The 20,430-nt window shown below is 51.1% G+C and overlaps 1 protein-coding gene across 1 annotated transcript in view; it reads left to right on the plus strand.

Annotated features, from left to right (window-relative positions):
* LOC103778344 (leucine-rich repeat-containing protein 75A-like) overlaps positions 1-20,430 on the plus strand; it is a gene marked incomplete at its 5' end in the record, with an annotated part of 41,956 nt that overhangs the window by 14,151 nt on the left and 7,375 nt on the right. The window contains one exon of the mRNA XM_008945927.1: positions 4,643-4,755. Within this exon, the coding sequence (XP_008944175.1) occupies positions 4,643-4,755 (113 nt within the window). The remainder of the gene's footprint in view (positions 1-4,642; positions 4,756-20,430) is intronic.

A 20,430-nucleotide genomic window follows, 5' to 3' on the forward strand; every position in this document is an offset into this window, starting at 1 on the left:
ATTCTTCACCAGGGCTCTTTAGTCATTAACGTTGGCCTATTTTACAGGATGTCTGGCCCCAGTGCAACCCCCCCAAAGGCTCTGCACACCACCAGGGATTCTGCTGGAGAGGAGGAGGAGGAGGAGCCGGTGATTAATTTCTTAATGAAAACAAATCAATTTGCAATAACATCTTTATCACAAGGCTCTCCTATGCTTTGTGCCCTGCTCCGAGCTCTCTGGCTGCTTCTTTTGGAGCACCCTCTGGGGCAGACAGGGCTCAGCTCCTGCAGCTCCCCCTCGTTTTCCAGTTGAAGAAGATCCTGCTGGCACAGGGCTGGTTGTGGATCACAGATGTGGCATGTGCCATGAATCCCTCTCCCAGCTGAAATCTATTAAGGGATTAAAATCTCATGAATTTCTGGACTCCTCCTGCCAGCAAGCAGCCCTCTCCTTCTCCAGAGGCCTCGAGGCAGGCAAAGACAGAGGAGCAGCAACAGGGAAAAGGGGCCCTTTGCAGGGAAGAGCCTCTGCTCTCAGCTTCCCCCTCATCCCTCCTCCACCAGGCACTTGGCATTGTGTCTGATGGCCAGGAGCTGCACTGGGTCTCTCCCAGCTTGGAGAGGACCTGGTCAGGTAGAAGCCAAGACATTGCCCAAATACTGCTTGGCTGGGCTGATGCTTGCACCAGCTGGGCTTGATCCCTGGGAGCTCTGTGGGTTGTGCTGAGTAAAAGTGCTCTGTGAGGCACATCTTCTCCTCAGAGCTTTCCAGCTGGGCAGACAAGGTGACTGAAGAGGAAGGAGGGTGCCCTGTAGCTGCCTTGCCCTTGCAGAGAGGCTTTGACCCCAGTTTGGGTGCTGCTCAAAGCAGTTCTGCTGAGTGCAAGGCACAGATTTCTCTCCCCATTGATGAAGGAGCTGTACAGGCGTGGGCAAGATCATGGCACTGAGAGTGCTTGCCAACTTGCAGATGTTTCCAGATGTGCAGCTGCTGCATCTGTAGGGAACTCAGCTGAGGGCTTGTCAGCAGCATCTTACCAGCATTTATCAGCTGGCCTGGGAGCGTAGTGCCAAGAGAAAGGGCATATCCCAGCTCTGTGAAACAGGCTTTTTCCTGGCAGCAGCAGCAGCAGCTGGGAAAGCTGAACTCTCTGTGTGGTCTGTCCCATCTCCCCAGCCCTGAGATGCTCTGGAGTTTTCCCCCCAGGGCTTGGGAAGCAGAGTAACAAAGGCACATTCCCACTCACATGCCCTCTGAATGCCCGAAGTGAGGAGGGGCCAAGACTTCCCTGGTGGCACTGGGGATGCCTTGGCAGAGGTTCAGCCTGATGCATTGTTTCAGCTGTGATTTGGTTGTGGTGGTAAGATAATATGCTTGGTGAAAATGGCAGCTCTCCTTGGATGTGTCTTGTGCTTGATTATTGTTCCTTCTAGGAAGGGCACGTTGGGTTTGCCAAAGCCCAGCCCTGTGGGTGGCAGTTTCTGCAGGTTGAGCTGACTCTGCTTTGCCACTCAGGAGCCCTCTGACCACAAAAAAAAACCCCAGCCTTATACTGACCTCCCATAAGTGAGGTGATACTGATGCAGGTGGAGTAGAAAGACCTTTTGGCTGCTGCTTTTGAGGAGTTCCTGGAAGCAGCAAGGGAGAGGAGCAGCAGCATCTGCCCACCTGATGGGCTCTGTGGCTTCTCCTCCTGCAGCAAGCCCTGGCTCTCCTGGCAGCCCCACACGTGGTGCTCTCCCTTCACTGGGCAGCAAGGTTAAAGCTGTCAACACCAGCGAGCTGGGCTGGTTTTTAAGCTGACTCAGTTTTCAAACAAACCCTTGGGCTCAGTCCCACCAGGGTGTGCATCAGCTTCAATTATTTCCTGGTAGACTTGAATCATAAACAGAGAAAAAGCTTTTGTTTAGACCATAAGCCGAGTGTCCTTTGGCACCACATCAGCTAAATGTCTTTCTCTGTGTATTTTCTGCAACCCAGGGCAGCTCTCATTCTCCCTGGAGCTGCCTGCAAAGCTCTTGGGAGAAACTGAAGAGGTTTAGGAAGGTACCTAAGAAAAGGGGGTTTTTGAAGCACAGAGATTTGTCTCACCCATGGGCAGGTGAAGTGCAGAGGTGGGAATGAGCTGTGCAGAAGCAAGGAGCCTGACCCCAGTGTGGTGTGTCTTAGGAAAGCTCTGAAATGGGCTGGTTATTTATCCCAGTGCTAAACTCAGGCATTTATCTACAGACCACTACAGAGCAGTGTGGAAAAGACCTGACTGCTGTGGCTGGCTTGTACCCTCACACAGAACCAAGAGCAGAAGTCGATGCATGAGTTGCTGTGGGCAGAAATCACCTTCTCTAAATCATGTTTTAAAACCCCAAAATGGAACTAGCCCGGTACTTGCAGAGCTTGTGAGTTGAACTTGCTTATGAAGAAAAAAGGGCTGAAAGAGTGGCCAGATGGGGATGGCCAAGTGAAGGATGAGCTGGCTGTGGCCATCAGTGCAAAGAGATAAGGATTAAAATATGCTTTGCCCTGCTCTAGCATCTTTCCTGGGAGCCCTCCCTGTGCTGTATTGGTGTTGACAGATGATGTGCTGGGTTCTGCTGAGAGGATTTCTTTGGGCTGAATTTCTCAGAAACTGGCTTGATGTGAAGTTCAGGTCTGAGCTTCCAGCAGCCATCTGGCCACACTGCTCAGGAGACCAGGTAGCTGGACACCAGGGGCTGGCAGGAGCACACTGCCTGGCTTAAAAATCTCCTATCAGAGGGAGGAGATGGTCCTGCCACGTTTGTACCAGCAAAAACTTGTTTCTTTTCTTTTCTCAACTTTTTGCTACGTAGAATCATCTCACTTGCCCAACAGTTTAGTGGTCAAGGTAACACTGGAGACAATTAATTGTCCTTTTCAGGATTATATTGGAGGCAATTTGCAGCACTGAATTGCAACACGACTTACTCCAGAGCACTTTAGCACCTTGATTCCATTTCAGCAAGAGTTCTTCCACCCCATGCAGTGCTGAGGGTGGGCACTGATAGTTCAGGAGTTGTTGCAATGCTTTGCAAGGGTAACAGCTGAAATAAAAATGGATTCCATGAAAGCTGATGGGAAGCTGATGGCACCAGGGAGCTTGCTGTGGGTATTATGCAAAGGCAAAAAAACCCAGGGTTAGTGTCAAAATTCCAGCCAGTGCTGGCGTGGTGGCTTTCAGAATGGTGGTCACCTCACAGGCACCTGGAGAATAAACTGGGCATAAAGCCCTGTTTCTGCCAAGGCTTCATATCTTGCAGAGCAGAGAAACTGAAGACCATGAGTCCTGCAGTGATATTTCTGCTCCAGCTATCTGCAGAATTGCCCATTCTGTCCTGGTTTTGTGGGGTTTTTTTGGTTTTCACCCTGAGGAAACCTGCTGTAATTGTTTCCCTGCACACCCAAAGGTGATTTGTCCAAATCCCTGTTGCTCCTTGGTTTATTCAATATTTATAATGTCTTTATAAGCCTGCTCTGCTGCCTTGGAGGTGAGGTGGGAGGCTACATTACCTAAGCCAGGCTGTGAGATGTGCAGCTCTGCCGTGGAGCTCAGGCTCAAAGGGAGGATGTGAAGGCAGCAATAACTGGGTGTCCAGGCAGAGAAGATGCAGCATCTTCCTCAGCATCTTCCTCAACACCTTGCCCAGCTCATCACAGCAAAACCCTGAGCAATCAGTGTGCACAAGGAGCAGTGGTGAGCCAAGCCCAGGCTGATTGCTTATTTTAGGGCTTCCTAGTTGGTTTCTGTGTCTTTTCTGAGTTGTTCCATCATGCAGCAATTCCATTAAAGCTGCCAGATGCTGCAAATTGTCACATCTTGAGTTATTTTTTTTAATTATTATTCTCTAAGTCAGGTTAATCTCTACTTGTGACCTTTCAGAGAGCAAGCCAGGCAGGGCAAGATGAGTGATTTACATTATTGGATGTCACATCATGCCTTAGTATATGCAGATTTTGAAATGAAACAAGAACAAATGATTGAACAGTTCAGGCACTGTTATTTGTATTTTATTTTTATGAACCAGAATGTCTATAACTGAATTCTTAGAAACAGTCAAAGCTTCCCAAGCCACTACCCTTATGGGTGGAGATTTTAATCATAACTGAGAAGACTCCATCAAAATCCCTGTTTTCCTTGAAGGTTTTTTTTTTCCCCCTAACAAATACATGCTTTGAGTTTCTGATGAGCATTGTTACCAAGATCTCCACCAGCTCACAAGGCTTCTTAGTGTTTGCTTTGTTGTGAAGCAGTTCTGACAGTACTAGATGGGTAGTTTGGGTTATTTAATCAATCTCTGTAAAACTTCAGTGCTGAAAGCTCTTAGATGAGTCAAATGATAATGCTGCTGCTGCATAAATTGCAAAGAGACAACCCTGCCAAGAGGACCTCATCCTAGGGGAGTTAACCAGGCAGGACTTGTGCACCTCTGTTCTCCAGCAGCAATGTGCAGGGGTGTGCAGGACAGGGTGGCCCTTGGTGAAGAGCCCCATCCTCAGCAGTCAGTGGGGTTTCTTTTTCCCCCTTTCTTGCACAATTTTTAGCATGGTCCCTTATGTCTTGCCAGCTCTGGGGGTCAGAGCATCCTGTGGGTGTGGTGGCAACAGGGCAGACACTTTATCTGGGGTCCTCCCCTTGTCTTTGCAGGAGGGGGACTCCCTCGGGGCCATGGAGAAGCTCTGCCGGCAGCTCACCTACCACCTGAGCCCCCACTCGCAGTGGAGACGTCAGGGCATCATGAAGAGGAAGCCACAGGCCTGGTGAGTCAGCTTGCCACACCCCCGGGGGCTGCTGGCCCCTCCCCGGGGCCACTCACCCAGCAGGGTGGGAAGGGGCTGTCCCCACCATGCTTCTGGCCACGCTGTGCAGGCGTGGGAGCTGCTGGGAGCTGCCTGCTGCACATCTGCAGTGACAGAAGGAACAAATCCACCAACACCAAGGAAAGTGCTTAAAACTCTTGGCCAGGAGGGAGCTGGGGGGGTCAAAGCCTTCTACAGCCAGCCACAGCCCCCAAAATCCTCGGTTGTCTCCAGCCTCCCCAGCATTTCCCCCATGCATGGGTGTCTTACCAGCTTTCTTCATGCTCATGCAGAGATGTTCTCCCCTTTTGCACTTTCCTTCCCCCACTGCATCCCAGTTGCAGAGCAGAGCAGCAGAGTAGTGCTCATGGAGCAGGAAAGGGTTGGAGAACCTGAGCCATCCATCTTTCCAACAGCCAGCATGGGGCTGTTTGGGAGCAGGAGACAACCTGCTCCAGGGCATCCTAATTAGCTGGTAATTAATGACAGGCTTGTGTCATCATGCACACTGCTTGGAGTGTGTCTGTGTAAATGGGGCTGTTTGATGAAAAATATGGAGTAAATAATAAACTTGGAGGAAAAAAAATGGTAAAAATATGTAGTAAATGATTAAAAATATGGGAGTCAATCACCCTGGTCCCCTCCTCACCCAGGTCCCCAGCAAAGCATCCCAGCTACTGACATCCTACATCCCTGAAAATGAAAAACCTGTGGATGATGCTGATGGGAACAGAAAGAGCTCCTTGTTTTCTGTGGTGTTAAGCATTATATATTTATTATTTTTGCTTAAGGGAGTGAGAAATACAAAAGAAGCCACAATCTGGCAGAGTCAGGATTTGTATCTAGGTGCAAGCCCATGGTCCCAAGAGAGTTTTGGTTCCTTTTGTAGTAGATGCTATTTGTAGCCATAGTGGAGATTAATCCAGTGAAAAAACTTAGTCTGAAAAGAGAAGAGAGGACAAAAATGGACACGGGGGAAAATGAACCCAGAGGAACACAGACACAGGGGACTAAAGGATTACCTAGCCAAATAGGATTAGGACCATGTCTCCTGGAGATCTGGCTCAGCATCCCTGCACCTTGTTGTCCTTAGAGACCCAGATGTGGAGAAACATCTCTGTTTCATAGGCTCTGCTCCCTGCACTTCTGTGTGTCAAGCTTTTTTTAAGGTGTATTGAGCATTTTTCAGGTGTACTGATGACTAAAATTTGCTCTTTCCTGTAAAGTGGCAGGAATAGAGGGAGCCTGCTGGGGCTGAGTGCTGCAAAGCTGCACCCCAGGGGCTGGGCTCAGCTCCTGGAGCTGGGTGATGACCCAGGAGCTCACTTACCCAACTGGGGTTTTTGCTTAATTGGAGTAGGCAACACATCCCCCTTCTCATCCCACCAGGGCATTAATAAAGTCACCCTGCTGTGGCAGTAGGGAGCTCGTTACGGCCCCAAAGACAAGAAATTGTTCCAAATTAAATAAATAAATAAATTCAAGCAGGGCTTTGTGCCACTCTGGCTTGAATTACCCAGCCCTGGCCTTAATTATCAGCTTAGAGCTGTCCTGTGAGCGCATCCATGTGCCAGAGATTTGGGAGGCTTTATCTTACAAGCCTGCTGGAGCACTTGCCAGTCCCTGGAGGAGCTGGGACAATAGCTGAGGTTTTTCACCACAAACAAGCCCTGACTGCCCAGCAGGGACCCCGGGGGTGCAGACACATGGTGCTGGCTGCTGGCTCTGCCCCAGGGAGGGCTGGTGGGCTGGGGTTTGCCTGGGCTGCTGCAGGAGAGGGGCTGGGTCTCCCTTCCCCTCCTCTCCTTCACCCTGCAGCAGTGACCCTGGAACGCCCACAGGCTGCACCATGCAAATGATGAAGCTTGCTTAAGCCATTTCTTCTTTTTCTTTGCTCTTTTGTTTCATTTTCTCTCTTTCTTGTTGGAGAGGAAGTCCTCTGACCCTCCCACAAGAGAACTTTGGGGTCAGAAAGGGACAATTTGGAGCCAACCCCTGTCCTGTGTTGCAACCTGCTGCGAGGGTCCATCCGTGGGAAGGATGTGACCCCACACTTGGAATGTGGAAACCTGGCCTCTCATCTCCTGAGAGGTGATTCTTGATGTTGTCAGGGGTGTTTTGGCTTTGTCACTGGATCCTTGCTGATAATTGGGGACTGCAGCACAATGGTGGGGGTGGTGGAACACGTAGTGAAGAAATCCCAGTCCGGAGCTGTGGAACTGCTCAGAAATACTTTGTTAATTAGAGATCTGTATCTTTGGGATGCATTGGACTCCTGGGTGCCAGAGAGACACTTGTTAGTGCAGTGGCTTGTAACAAGCAGGAACACACACATTGTACTCTGTGCTGGGGCTTCATTAGGAGGCATCACTTCTCCAGGCTCATGGCTGCACCCATCTCCTGATGCTCCACGGTCCTGTCCCCTGCAGCTGAGTTAGACCTGTTGGAAGGGTCTGAGAAGGAACTGGAGATTAATTATCCCTGTGATTGAGAGTGGTCCAGAGTGTATTTGTAGGAGATGGATCTGTTAGTGCAATGCTGATCCCTCTCCTTAAAAGGTTCCCCTGTTGTGGGATCAAGGAGGTCTCAGGCACTGGTGGGATGTTTCTCCTTGCTCAGAGCTAGCGAAGGAGTGGTGGCCTCTGGCTGTCACTGTCTTGCCACCTCCTTGGATGCCCAGAGTCAAATGTTCAGCAGATAACATCCCTTCTTTGCTCAGTGCCTGCTGGCATTTCCCCTGGGTGGAGGGGGCACAGGCACCAGCAGTGGGGTGGGTCAGCCCCTACTGGACCAGCCCCCCCTGGGTCCCCTGGTACCTCTGCTGAGGTCTTGCTGGCACAGCAGGTGAGAGCCCTGCACGTGGCTGCAGCTCCACCGAGCTCTGAGCAAAGCCAGGGAGCTGTAATTAGTCTCACCAGAAGCGTGGCAAAATAATTACAAGGGAAAATTGCTTTTCTTTATTCCACAACTGCTGTATCCATTACAGGTGATAATCGGAAGCAGAGCAGCCTGAGGAGGAGGATGGGGATGGATGATAGAGAGAACTGGAGCTGATTTTTTTTGGTCAGTCGTGCCAAGGGCAGGCAGCCTGCTGCGTGGGCTGAGGGGGGGGCTGGTGCTTTCTGTCTCCATCTCACCCCAGGCATCACATTCAGCGTGTGCATGGGAAGAGCCAAATGGAGGGAGGAGCTCTCCGAGCTGGCTGCCCCTTCTGCTGTGCTGCCTGGCACTGGAGTGAGCACCCAAACCTCTGCCAAATGAGCTTTTTGTTTTGTTTTGCATATTTGAAAGCTGTCTCTCTCTTGCTGGGTCCCTCTCCATGCCTCCCTGTGAATCACATATATTTATATGAAACATTCAGAATGACAATCCGTGCTTTGCCTGCTAGGGCAGCCGATAGCAGGAGGATGAAACCAGCCTGCTAAAATAATTTGTATATCTCTGTCTCTGCCTGGGGACACGATTACAATCCAACGTTTAACTAGCAAGTGTTGAATTAGATCCTGGAATCTCCCTGCTCCTCCTGCTGCCAAGCACTTGCCTTCAGCATCACAAAATCAAAACTGGGAATCAAAGCTCCGCGCGTCCCTAATTGCTTTGGAGCACGGGCTCGTGCCTCCCCTGGGGAGGGAGGAGGTGGTTTTGCCATATCCTTCCCATCCCTGGAGAGCTGTAGCCAGCGTGTTACCCTTGTTTGCTGCCCGTGTTGCTGCTGTGCCCAGGAGTGACAGGGATGAGCTGGGGATGCACCAGGGAGGGGGTGGAAGGGTGGTGCCTGCCCTGCTGGGCTGAGCTGCAGACAGCATCTGAAGGAGCATCAATAATTCATATCACAGCTCCCAATCTAGTCCCATTTTACATCAGGCCAACCCCTTTTTCAGATGGGGAAAGTCTGACAGGCGTGCCTGACACAGCATGCTGATGGGGCCTGAGCAGAGCCCCCCCAGGCTCAGGCACGTCCCTTGCTGCTGGAGGCAGCTGAAAATGTGTTTTTCTCCCTTCTTGTCAGGATCAGCATAGAGCCTGATGAGCATAGATCCCTCCCAGCTCCTGTTTCTGGCACCCAAACACCCAGGGCTGCCCATCCTGGCTTTTCCCAGACCAGTTCACCAAACTGGTTCATCACCTCCACCCGTGGCACTGCTGCTTGCTTGGTTTTCTGTGGTGCTAAAGGAGGTGTGGAAACATGCCAGTAAAAACCATTTCGCCAAGGAAAAACGCTTCCTGTTGAGCTTCAGTGTCAAACTGCTTGGGAATTTTTCTTTAGGGTCAGAAAATTTCTTCTTTTGCTGCTACCACTGTCATCTTTTAGCCTGGGAGAGTTCAGCAGCAGTGCAGGGCCGGGTGACTCTTCCCATCGAAACGTCTGTCAAAGGGCTCCAAAAGATTTTAGCAAGAGCAGAAATGGAACTGTTGCAGAATGAAAGCTTATGTTTTCCTCTTTGTCTAGACTGTGCCCTTGCATCAAGCAAGGATTTTATGTGAGAGGTAATATTAGTCTGAAATGGGTGCTTTGGGATCTTTCTTGATATGTGGGGATCAGTCTGAACTCCCCTTTGCTCTCTTAAGGCCCTCTGATGTGAAATCTTTATAAATCACCTTGCAAATACCTCGCTGAAAGTGTAAATGAATAGTTTGGGACAGTTTTTGGAAGTCAGGAGGCTCCATCAAGCCGTGGCAGTTTTTAACCCCTGGTTACTTGTAGGTTGGATGCTCTCCTTTGTGCTTGGCAGCCAGGTATGGAGAGCTGGTAAAACAGAAGAGCTGTTGGAGGTAGTGATGAGGTTCAGCAGCCTTATTTTGTTGGTAGGAATGATCTTTTAACATCCCACTTCTAATTCATCAGAGACACAAAACATTTCTGTCCTGGAGGAATGCTGATTTTTCCTACTTACTTGCAGTGTTTGCTTACATTTCTCTACAAAGCCCTTGTGAAGCCAAAAAAAAAAGGGAGTTTTCACAGAGGGGGGGAGCCTGGTGCATGAATAATGTGCCCTTCCTTTGGAAAACAGCAAGAGCATCAATGTTTGTGGATGAAAAGTCCTCCACTGCTACCAGCAGCTCGTGGGCGAGCGCTAGGAGAAGCTGTAGCTCCTGCAACAAAGTCTCTTCAGAGCATCCAGCACAACCCCCCTGTCAGTGGGAGGATGCTGGAGCAAGAGTTATGCAGATGAGCTGCTTCATTAAAACCCCCTCTATGTTTGTGTGTGCTGGTCGCTGCTGCAGCAGAGCAGAGAACTGGTGAGCTGGTGCCTTTGGGAGCCACGTCAGTGGGTGACTTCTTCTGAGAATGGGACTTTATTTTGCCCTGTGTTGCATTGCTGTCCCAAAGACATCCAAAGGGACAAAGCAGCAAAGTGATGTGTTGCAAATCAGTGGAAAACAGGCAATTTCCAAACCTTTCTGCTGTTCAGTCTGCAGAAGAGAAGGCTCCGAGGTGACCTTATTGTGGCCTTCCAGTATCTTAAAGGTGCCTACAAGAAAGCTGGGGAGGGACTTTTTAGCATCTCAAGTAACAACAGAACTAGAGGGAATGGGGCAAAGCTGGCAGTGGGCAGATTCAGGCTGGATGTGAGGAAGAAGTTCTTCCCCATGAGAATGGGGAGACCCTGGGATGGGTTGCCCAGGGAGGGGGTTGAGGCCCCATCCCTGGGGGTCTTTAAGGCCAGGCTGGAGGAGGCTCTGGGCAGCCTGATCTAGTGGGAGGTGTCCCTGCTCATGGCAGAGGGGTTGGAACTGGGGGATCCTTGTGGTCCCTTCCAACCCTGACAGATTCTGATCTGTTTTGGCAGAGGACTTTAGAGCCCTGGTGGCTCGGTGGTTGGACTTGATGATCTTGGAGGTCCCTTCCAACCTAAATGATTCTATGATTCTATGATTCCCTGCATGGCCTGAGACTTAGTGTGCATGCTTGGGATGGAGAAAAGCAAAACTCTGGCTCCTGGTGGTTCTTCAGGTTGCCTAGGGTTGGGAACTGAGGCTGTCAGGCTTCATCAGTGGGATGCTTGGCCCTGGCTTGAAGGTAGGGTCCTGCATCTCACAGGAGGAGGTGTGTGAGGGACAGAAGTGCTCCTGGCCGTGGATCTCCTGACCTTTGCTAGGTCACATCACAGAGGTTGAAGTCTGCAGCCTCATGGCACCTGTGTGGTCTCTGAACCTCTAAGTCCTTGTGCTGACATCCATCCCAGGAGTTCAATACCTGCTGGGGCTGTGACATGGAGCTCTGCTTGGTCCCGAGATGACTGCAGCCTGGATGCAGGCAGGGAGAGATTCATTCCCCAGCGTAGGCTCTAAAAGCCAACTGCTGCCTGCCTGTGCATGGCAATTCCTACCAAGAGCTCTGCTGGGGCAGAGAGGAGCAATTCCCTGGGTGTTCCCTCCAGCATTAGACATATGTTGGTTATTTACCACAGCACTTCTGTTAATTGCCCTAAGAACACAAGAGAGGCCATCTCCCAGCTCCTCCTACCCTCCTTTTGGGATTGTCCCTGTCAGGGGGGGTTGGAAATTGGAATTTGGTCTCTGCATGTTGTGGTTCAGCACTCAAATCCCAGCCTGGCTGAGGCAGACCAGGCTTTCCTCTGGAAATAGTGAATGACCACCAAAAGTGCCTCACAAGGTGTCTGATGTTTGGTTGTCCCTTGTCACCACGCTGCCTGTTGGCCCTGCAGGAGGGAGTTCCTGGGCAGCAGGTCCCCAGAGCTGTTTGATGGGAAGGGGTGTCCCTCCTGAACCCTGCTCCCTGGGAATGGTCAGAGTTAACCCTGAGCAATCATGTGAAGGGGAGACCTGGAATGACACAGAAGTCAGATGGGAGCTAAGATTTTTGGGAGAGAGAGAGCAGAAAACAAGGGGAGGAGGAGCAAGACCAAAACCCCTCTCCCTTGGCTGCTGCCAGGGATGTGCTGAGTGATTTTGCAGCTCGAGGCCATGTCCAGTGGGTCTGCTGTGGGGCTGCCTGTGGGTGGTGGTGCCACCTGCCACCAGCATCAGCCAGCTCATGGTGCTTTGGGCATCCTGGCTACCTTATTTTGCCTTTTTGCTTGGCCTCTCTTCTAAGGCATTGATCTTGGACTGATAGAGCCCTTTGGTCAGCCTTGGTAATTGTAAAATCATGGGATAGTTGTCCCCAGCTTTTTAGAGACCCCATGAATGAATTGCCCCAGTGAGGGGAGTGATAGCTGGCTGAGGTGTGATGGTACAACCTGCATCAGATGGGGCTGGCTTGGTCCTCCTGGAGCAAAACCTGGGGAACCCATAGGCAATGGTGGCATCGTGCAGTGCTGAGGATGCCTGGCACATCTCCTCTGGGAGAGAACCACCCTTGGTTGGGTCTGGTACACAGAGGTCCTCTGTGGCCATGGGGCTTTTCCTACATCTGCCAGTCTGGGGCTTTTTGGACTTTAAAAGTGACTCAAGTTATGACTTTATATCTCTTTTATAGCTGGGGTTAAAACAGCCACGATTTGACTCAGTTGTTCTCTTCTCAGTGCTCCTCCACATGATGCTTCTTGTGGGTCCCTGCCTCTTGAATTGAAACCCTTTGGCACACAGCATGACTGGAAGCACAGTGCCTTCTGTATCTTTGCTCTCTGATGGTCTGTGTGGCTTCAAAACTGCCTGCTCAGGGGCTCCTTTGTTTGGAAAGCCCATTTTCCAAGAAAGCTCAAGGAGAGCAACGTTTTGGGGCTGGTTCTTTGCAAGCACTGGCCAGAATTTCTTGCTCCACGCCGTCACCTCGAGAGCAGGGTTTGAGTGAGGGGAAGGATTTCATCCAGTTGGAGAAAGGTAGATGTCTGCTGAATGAGAGAGGAATTAAAAAGAAAAAAAGATAAGTCCTTTTAAATTCAATAGTGTTCAGCACTAAGCAGCTTTTGCTTTAAATAATGCTCTTTTAGGGCTAGTGGGGTATAAAGAGCAGGGCGTTGGGCTGTCCCTGGTGTGCACTTTGTGTGTGTCAGCCAGGGCAGGATGAACCCGAGGATTTGCCAGGGAGAAGTAATTGAATAAAACTCCAGATCCTCTACCAAAACATGGACCAGCCTCCAGCCCCAGGAGCTGGGCTTGGTGGACCTTGGTGTGACCCAGAGTGGTTCTTCTCTTGCACAGATGCCTACCACCGTTCCAGCATTAGCATAGTGTGGAGGGGAGATTTTTCCAGGGATTTTTCCTGAGAAGCTTGAAAGGAAAGTGCTGTGGTGTTTGCTGTTGAATTTTAGGAGTCAGAGACTCTGGGATGACCTTTGGCATGATGGAAATGGGACTAAGCTGTGAGCAGGATGCCTGTTGGGGGGGGAAGGGGAAGCACTGCACAAGTGGGGGAGCAAATATTTCTGAGGTCTGTGATTAAGAACTAATCCTGCAACATGCTGTTTATGGAGCTGGCATCCTGATTGCTTGGGGCTGATGTCCAGGGGGAATTTGCTTTCTCCTGTGCCTGTCAGCTCTGCTCCCCCCATTGGCTGGGAAGCAGGGGGTGTTTTGCACACCCCAAAACACAGCAGACAGGGAGGGTAGGCAGGTGGTGAAACTACCCATTTTGTTCTTCATTTCCACTGGGGGTTATCTGGCCCCACCAGATTGGCAGATTTGGGCTAGGGGGAGCTCTTTTTGCTGAGTATTGCAGCAGCAGCTGGAAGGTGGGACTGTTGCTGGGCACTGCCCCAAGTCCTGCCAGGGCTGCTCACCTGGGGCTCTGTGCAGTGGAGATAAAAGTGCTGCTCCCACTTCCCAGATGCTCAGCGAGTAGAAATCATCTGGCTGGAATCAGAGGCTACATCAAGCTGTTTGTTGCAGGCCAGAGGGTTGTTCATGGGCTGGCACAGCTCTGGAGAGCGTGGTGCTGAGATCTCCCTGCCCAGGAGGGGTTTGCTGGGACAAGACACATGCTGTGCCCCTTCCAACAGCAGAGCAGTGCATTCAAACCCTGGGACAGGCTTCCTGGGGAGGTGGTCAATGCCCCAAACCTCTCAGGGTTTCAGAGACAGTTGGCCAATGCCCTCAATGACAAGTTTTAACTTTTGGTCAGCCCTGAAGTGATCAGGCAGTTGGACCAGAAGATCATTGCAGGTCCCCTCCAACTTCCCTTCTATTCCCTTCTACTCTACTCTATTCTACTCTACTCTACTCTACTCTATTCCACCCCATCCTATGGAGACCTAATGGAGTTGTCTGAAGAAAGGTGCACCCCAGCTCCTGCCCCAAGTGTGTTTACAGCATGTTTGTGCTTTTCAGCATCAAGCTCTAAGCTCCAGCTGCTGCCACCAGTGCTGACACACCCCAACAGGTAGGAAGGGAGCCACGAGGTCTGATGTTCAGGGTTGGTTTGCTGCCAGGCCAGCCCAGCTTCCCAGGCAGGAGGCCCATGGGCAACCACAACCATGTTTCCCCTGAAACCTCCTGTGTGTTGAAGCAAGAGAGTGGGTGGAAGCTGATGAGAGTTGGACTGATGAGATTTAGGCAGATGATTAAACAGGCTCAATCCCAACACTGCATGTCCAGAAAAGCCTTTTTGGCTGCTGCTGAGGAGGCACTGGAAGTGCTGTTGCTTGCAGAGGGCTCATAACCATGGGAAGAGAGCACAGTGTCCTGGTTTTATTGGGGAGTGCTGTGCCTGCCCTGGGACTCTGCAGACCTCATGACACAGGTATGCAAACAGATTATTAGGGGCTGGGCCTGGGCTTGAATTTGCAAGCTTTCAGCAACTCTGGAGGGGAAAAAAAATGGGGGTGGGCATATGGATGATGTCCAGGCAAGAAAGACCCTCCTGGAAGATTTTCACCCAGGGTCTGGCCAGCCTTGGGTGGGAACTGATTAGGAGATTACCAGGGAGCTGATGAGGAGATCACCACCAGGTGCCCCCACCTTCCACAGTAACTTGGAGGTGGGGCAAGAAGCCACCTCTATGAGAGCTGACTCTGCTTGCAGTGGAGCTGGGAGGTTGCCTACACAGTGTATGAGCTGTGTGGAGTTTTGGCTATTGAAAGGGCTCCCTGACTCTTCACAGCAAGCAGAGTTCCCAGGAGTGGCAGGACAAGGTCAAGGCAGGAAGGGAATTAGGAGGCTCTCTGCTGGCAGTTACTGTATGATCAGGCTCAGCCTGATTGCCTGGGTCCTCCCTTCCCCCCTGGCTGGTTTTGGGATCAGCTTGCTCCCTTCTTCACTCCATTATGTGTCATAGTGACTGCATTGTCTGTCCATCCCTCCAGTGGTGGGCCACCTGGGACCTCTGGTGTACCCATTACTGATAAGATCCTTCCTAGCTGGGACAAGCAGTGAGCAGAAGAGGTGAGCAGCTGGCTGCCTCCCTGGCAGCATCAGCTCATCCTGGCATGGCCAGTCTGTGTCCCTTCTCTGTGCAGCCAAAGGGGGATGCCAAGCTGGGATGGTGGGCATCTCACAGCTCTTGTTTTCCTGGAGGAGAGGTCTGAGGTGAGAGGTCACCCCTTAGAGCTCCCCCATCTCTGTGAGGCTGCAGCTCCCTCCCGTGTGCTGGTGGAGCTGCCCTGCCAGCCCCATCCCACCAGGCTCAGCTGGAAGGAGCAAAGACCTACTTTAGCCAAGACCTACTTCTTAAGCTGGTGGAGCTAAGCTGTAAATAATGCATGCCTGTGGAAATGCCACCTGGGTACGTGTTGCAGGGCAAGCTGTCCCCTTGGGAGGGGCTCCAGGTTTTCCACTGAGTCACTAAGTAAAACGAGCCCTTTCTCTGGTCGTTGCCCTCCACCAGTTGTCTGGGCTGCTCCAGAATTTCCAAGAGTTTAACCCAAACCACTGAGCACCACTTTTCCCCCCGCTGATGAAGCTTGACCCTGACAAATGCTTGAATTGCCTTGGCTGTTCCCTCGTGAGCAAATGTACAACAGCCAGAAACACCAGAAAATATCCTGAAGTAGGAAAACCTCCGAGGCTGGGGTGAGGTGGGTTACAGCAGCAGGACATCCCTTCCCACCTGCTGGCTTTCCTGAGCTTCTTCATGCTCCTCAAGCTGTGCCACAGGCTTAAACACTTCAGGTAGTCACAGGCACTATCTGTGATTTGAAACCTCTGTTGCAAGCTATCCTCCTTCCTCTCCCTCCTGCAACTGGCCTAAGGAATAATCCTGTAGTTTTCCTCCCCTTGGAGGGAACGTGCTTCCCACCTCCTTGCATTGAGTTGCTTGTGGTCCCTTGAATATATTTTCCAGTCCAATGCCTGATTAGGAAAGGTCTTTGACTGTGAAAATTGTGATTTTCTTATTTTTTTTTTTAATTCATTTTTTTTAATAACTACTCCACTTCCTCTGCTTCTGGGGGGACTGGAAATTAGATTTGCTTTTGACACATGGCTGCAATTATTTAAATCTATCCTCACAACTCAGGCTGTGGAGCAGGCAACCAACTAGTAGAAATTGTTATTAAATGAGGGAATCAACTGGTGAAATAATTAATCCCCACACCAGTATGCTTCCTCCTTGGCTTGGAAGGCCTCCAAACACCCCATGATTATTTGTCTTGTCTAAAACAGCCACTGCCTTACTCCTTTTTTAGCTGGTGAAGGGTGATTCTGTTGCTTGCCCAGGGCCTGGCTGCTGCTCCTGCCCTGGGCTGCTCTCCTGCCACCCTTCAAGAAAGACATCCCTGCCCCAGGCTGTGGTGCCCATCCCACCACCAGCCAACCTCAGCCAGGCAGTCACCCCTGGCTATATTTCCCAATTAAGAGGATCAGGCTTGATGATGAAGCTTTGAGAAAAGCCTTTTCAATCTCTTTTCAAGCCCTTTCACATCGTGCATGGTTAGCAGTGGTAAATGAAGGTGTTTAGTGAGCTCATCCATCACTTTGACTCCAGGCTCCAACTGGCTGTCGAGGTGAGTTTCCACCTCCCACACCCACTGCTGCTCTCTTTGAATGAGAATAAAGCTTTAAAACAGTGGTGGAAGGGAGGGTGGTGGTAGGAGCACTGGAAGCAGCACTGCTCCTTGCTGCCAGGGGAAGGAGAAGGGCTGGACTGGAGGTTTGGGATGGTGGAGGTGTCAGATGATGGAGGGGTCAGAGCTCACCAGCAGCCACACGGCTGGAGCTCTCCTGCCCTGGGCTCCTGCATCTCAAGCCCAGGCTACTTGCAGCCCTGGCTGCTCCAGTTGCTCATAACCAGGCAGTTTCATCTGTCCCCAGGGAGCCTGGCCCTGAGGTCCCCACTCACCCCAGGGGTGACCCTGACACAGACTTGGCTCATCCCCTTCCAGTTGGACACTTCTCTAGATGGGCTGTAGTCCCTTGGCTCATGGGCCATGGAGTGGAGAATTAAGCTCCCTTTGGCCATGGGCCAAACATCCTGCTGCTACTCAGGAGTATCCAGAAGGATCTTTTGCATCTCAAAAGGGGCTGGTTGGCACCTCTGAGAATAGGGAGCCCAAACTGCAGAGCGCAGCCCCTGCCCACGTTCAGCTCTCAGCTTTGGCTTTTGCATATCTTCCCAACACATGGCAGCCTGTGTTTTGACACATCCTAGTGCCTGAGAAATGGGGCATTCAGCCTGGAGACAGATTTCTTTTGTCTAGCAACACGTAGTCCAGGGTGGCAATATGCTCTTCCAGATGCTTCACCCTCCCCTTGTCGGGTTTTTGAGGGGGGGAGGAAGCCATCCTCGTGTGCTGACCTCCCTGCATGCTCTCTTGTGAAGGTCACTTCCCACCTTGCTGTTGGGGATGAGGATTATTCCTCAGCAGCACCTTGGCTGAGAGAAATACCCATCTGGAGTGAGTCCTGTCCTCTGTTCCCCAGTTAATCAGCTACTGGGTCATACTGGCCCCAGAGTGCTGAAATGGGGCTCCTTATCCAGAAGATAATGAGGTGGGGACTTGGGGGGGGGAAAAGAAAGAAAATGTGTGTTCACACAACACAGACAAATGACTTTGAGGGGTGTTGTTGTTGGGCTGATCTCCCCAGCATCACTCTCCCTCTGATAGCCACCCTGGAGCACAGCAACACAAAAACCTCATCCCTGATGGGGGCAGAAACCAGAGGAAAGGCAAAATGGTTGTGCTCAGAAAGCTGAGTGGGAGAGGGCCCTTGGTTTGTAGTTTGATTGCTGGAGCTGCTAACGGGGCTCATCTTTTAGGAGAAGAGCAAGCGGGTGAGGCGGCCAGCCAGGGGAACCTCAGGGGAGGGTTTTGTGGTTCTCCTGCTTGTCTGGCAGGATCTGTGGGGACAGCACTGCTGGGTTGCTGTAAGGGCAACGTGTCCAATGACTTCTCAGCCCTGCCCAGCTGAATAGGCAATCTTGGCAGCCAGCTTCACCTCCCCTACCAGCTCGGTTTTCATCCTCCTGGAGGAGATGGATGCTGAAATCCCCAGCATTAGCAGGGTAATAATCTGCCCAGAGCAATGAAGTGTGGAGGGAAGAGTTGTTTTTTTTTTTTCCTTTGGGCAGCTAAAGACATTCATTGTTGCCTGTTTTCTTTTCTTTGGCTTTTCAATGCCACGAATGGGAGCGGCAGCTTTGAGCTGATCCCGGGCTCACAACGGGTCTATTAAAATAAAACTTGGTGAGCGGGCAGCAAAGCTGCACAAGAAACCATGCCCAGCAGGAAAAGGCATCCATGGGGTGCCAATAAAGCAGGTTCAACCCCCTGCTTCAGCCAGCAGCTTTCTGCTGTACTTAAAAAAAGAGAGGCCAGGGTACTATGAAATCTTGTTGGAACAGAATATGAAAAAGCTCCAAACCCATCCCTCTTCCTTTTGAAGACACGAGCAGGGAATTAGTAGTGGATCAGGTTGTATCCTGTTATTCCTCATCTGATGAAAGCTGAGGTTACAATGGTCGCTCTGTTCTGCTGTGCTGAGTGGGACCCATTATTTTCTGCTCCTGTTAATGTGAAGCAGATCGTGGCTCCCTGGCACGGGGGGGCTCAGAGAGCCCATCACACACCCCTCGAGTCTCATTAGCTTCATGCTGCCTAATCCCCAGGGCTCTCAGCCCTCCAGGAGCAGCCTGTGCCCCTGCAGGGAGGCAGGGCTGTGACAGTACAAGGGCTTTCTTGGCCAGCAGAACATCTGTTTATTGACAGTCACACAGAGTAGAACTTTTTGGACTCTGCAGATGTGCAAATTGCAATTAAAAACGGGTAGCGTGCACCTTGGAAGTCACAGTTTGTTGTCTCCTCATCATTTGGTAGCTGGTTACTCTTGCAGCTGAGAACTTCTTGCTGTGTAGCTACCTGAGGGACACCTAGTGATATAAATGCCTGGGTGCCCTGGGCTCTGCCAGTAGGGTGCTCACAGTGAGAGCTGGGGGGTATTCCTGATGTGGGTGGAGGACACCAACCCCATAGCTGGTCCATCCTCCACCTTGGGTGGGAGAAATGGGAGGGGTGTCCTCAAAATCCAGCTGTCTGACACATGTCTGCAGTCAGGCTGAAACAAAAGTAGATGATTTCCTTCTGGTCCACCTACGAGAGCTCAGGACCTGTGCTGGGACTCAAACCCTCTCTTGGGACACCAGAGATGTTGGGATGGCATCAGGACAGGCAGTGGTTTGGCTTGAAATGGAAGATGTGCCAAGGATTGGTGGGGAGAGGGGGGTGATAGCAGCTCCTGGAGGCCACATCTTCCCAAACAGTGTGAGGGACACTCTGGGCCCCCAGGAGCTGTGCTGGCAGCTGCATCTTGTGCTCTGGCTCTCGTCAGAGCAGCACAGGCAATAGGGGACCTCTGCCTGCCTAAACTCTTCCAAATGTGATCTGTGCTCCAATAAAATAAACAGTTTAGGGAAAACGAAGCCCCAGGCACACACTTTGGCAGCTGATCACTCCCTAATTGCAGGAAGAGCAGTTGGGAGAGGGGTTTTTATTTCTTCTTTGGGCTGCTTTCTGATGAGAAAACTGGGCTGGAGGATCAGAGTTGAAGCTTCTCTCCCTCACCCCACCCCCCAGTAAAAATCCTCTTCTCTTCCCCTTTGTATTCATGGAATTCAACTTATTTCAAGGAACAGGAAACACAACCAGGCTCTGCAAAGGGTGAAACTCAAACCTTCATCGAAAGCCTGTTGGGTTTGACCTGTGTGGTTCCCTGCAAACTTTTCCTGAGCTCTTTGTTGTTGCTGGGCAGCACTGGGGGCAGGTTCAAGGGCTGGGGAAGGGTTTGGTGGGCAGGAGTAAAGCAGAGTTGATGCTTCTGAAGCCACCCTGCCTGCCTGTGTGTTTCCCCCACCCCAAAGCTCCCAGGAAAGGGAAGGAGATAATTAACAACAGCTCCTTTTATCTGCAAATCGACAAGATGTGTCCAAACTCATTTCTTTTCCCCTAAAATCTGTGCTGAGGGGGACAGAGAGGGAGCAGCCACGCTTCCCACCCCACACTGGGGGCACATCCAGCCTCTTTGTGGGCTCATTCCTTGCAATGATTAAGACAAAGTGGTAACAAAACCAAAGGGAGAGCCCGAAATGAAGGATTTTAAGCAACCAGCCACCCCAGCTTTGCAAAGCTTTTGCCTTGCTCTGCTCCATCCACCCCTCACCACTGCAGCCCCTTTCTTTCTTGGTGTTTTTTTCTCTCCTCTTCATTACTCATGGGTCTGGATCTGTTTTAAATGTATTGGCAGCAAATTGTAGTTTTTTATGAGCAATTTGCTAGTGATTTCTCTTCCTATGGCCTCTTT

The sequence above is a fragment of the Merops nubicus genome, unplaced genomic scaffold (genome assembly GCF_000691845.1).
Source record: "Merops nubicus isolate BGI_N331 unplaced genomic scaffold, ASM69184v1 scaffold6158, whole genome shotgun sequence".
NCBI lineage: Eukaryota > Metazoa > Chordata > Aves > Coraciiformes > Meropidae > Merops > Merops nubicus.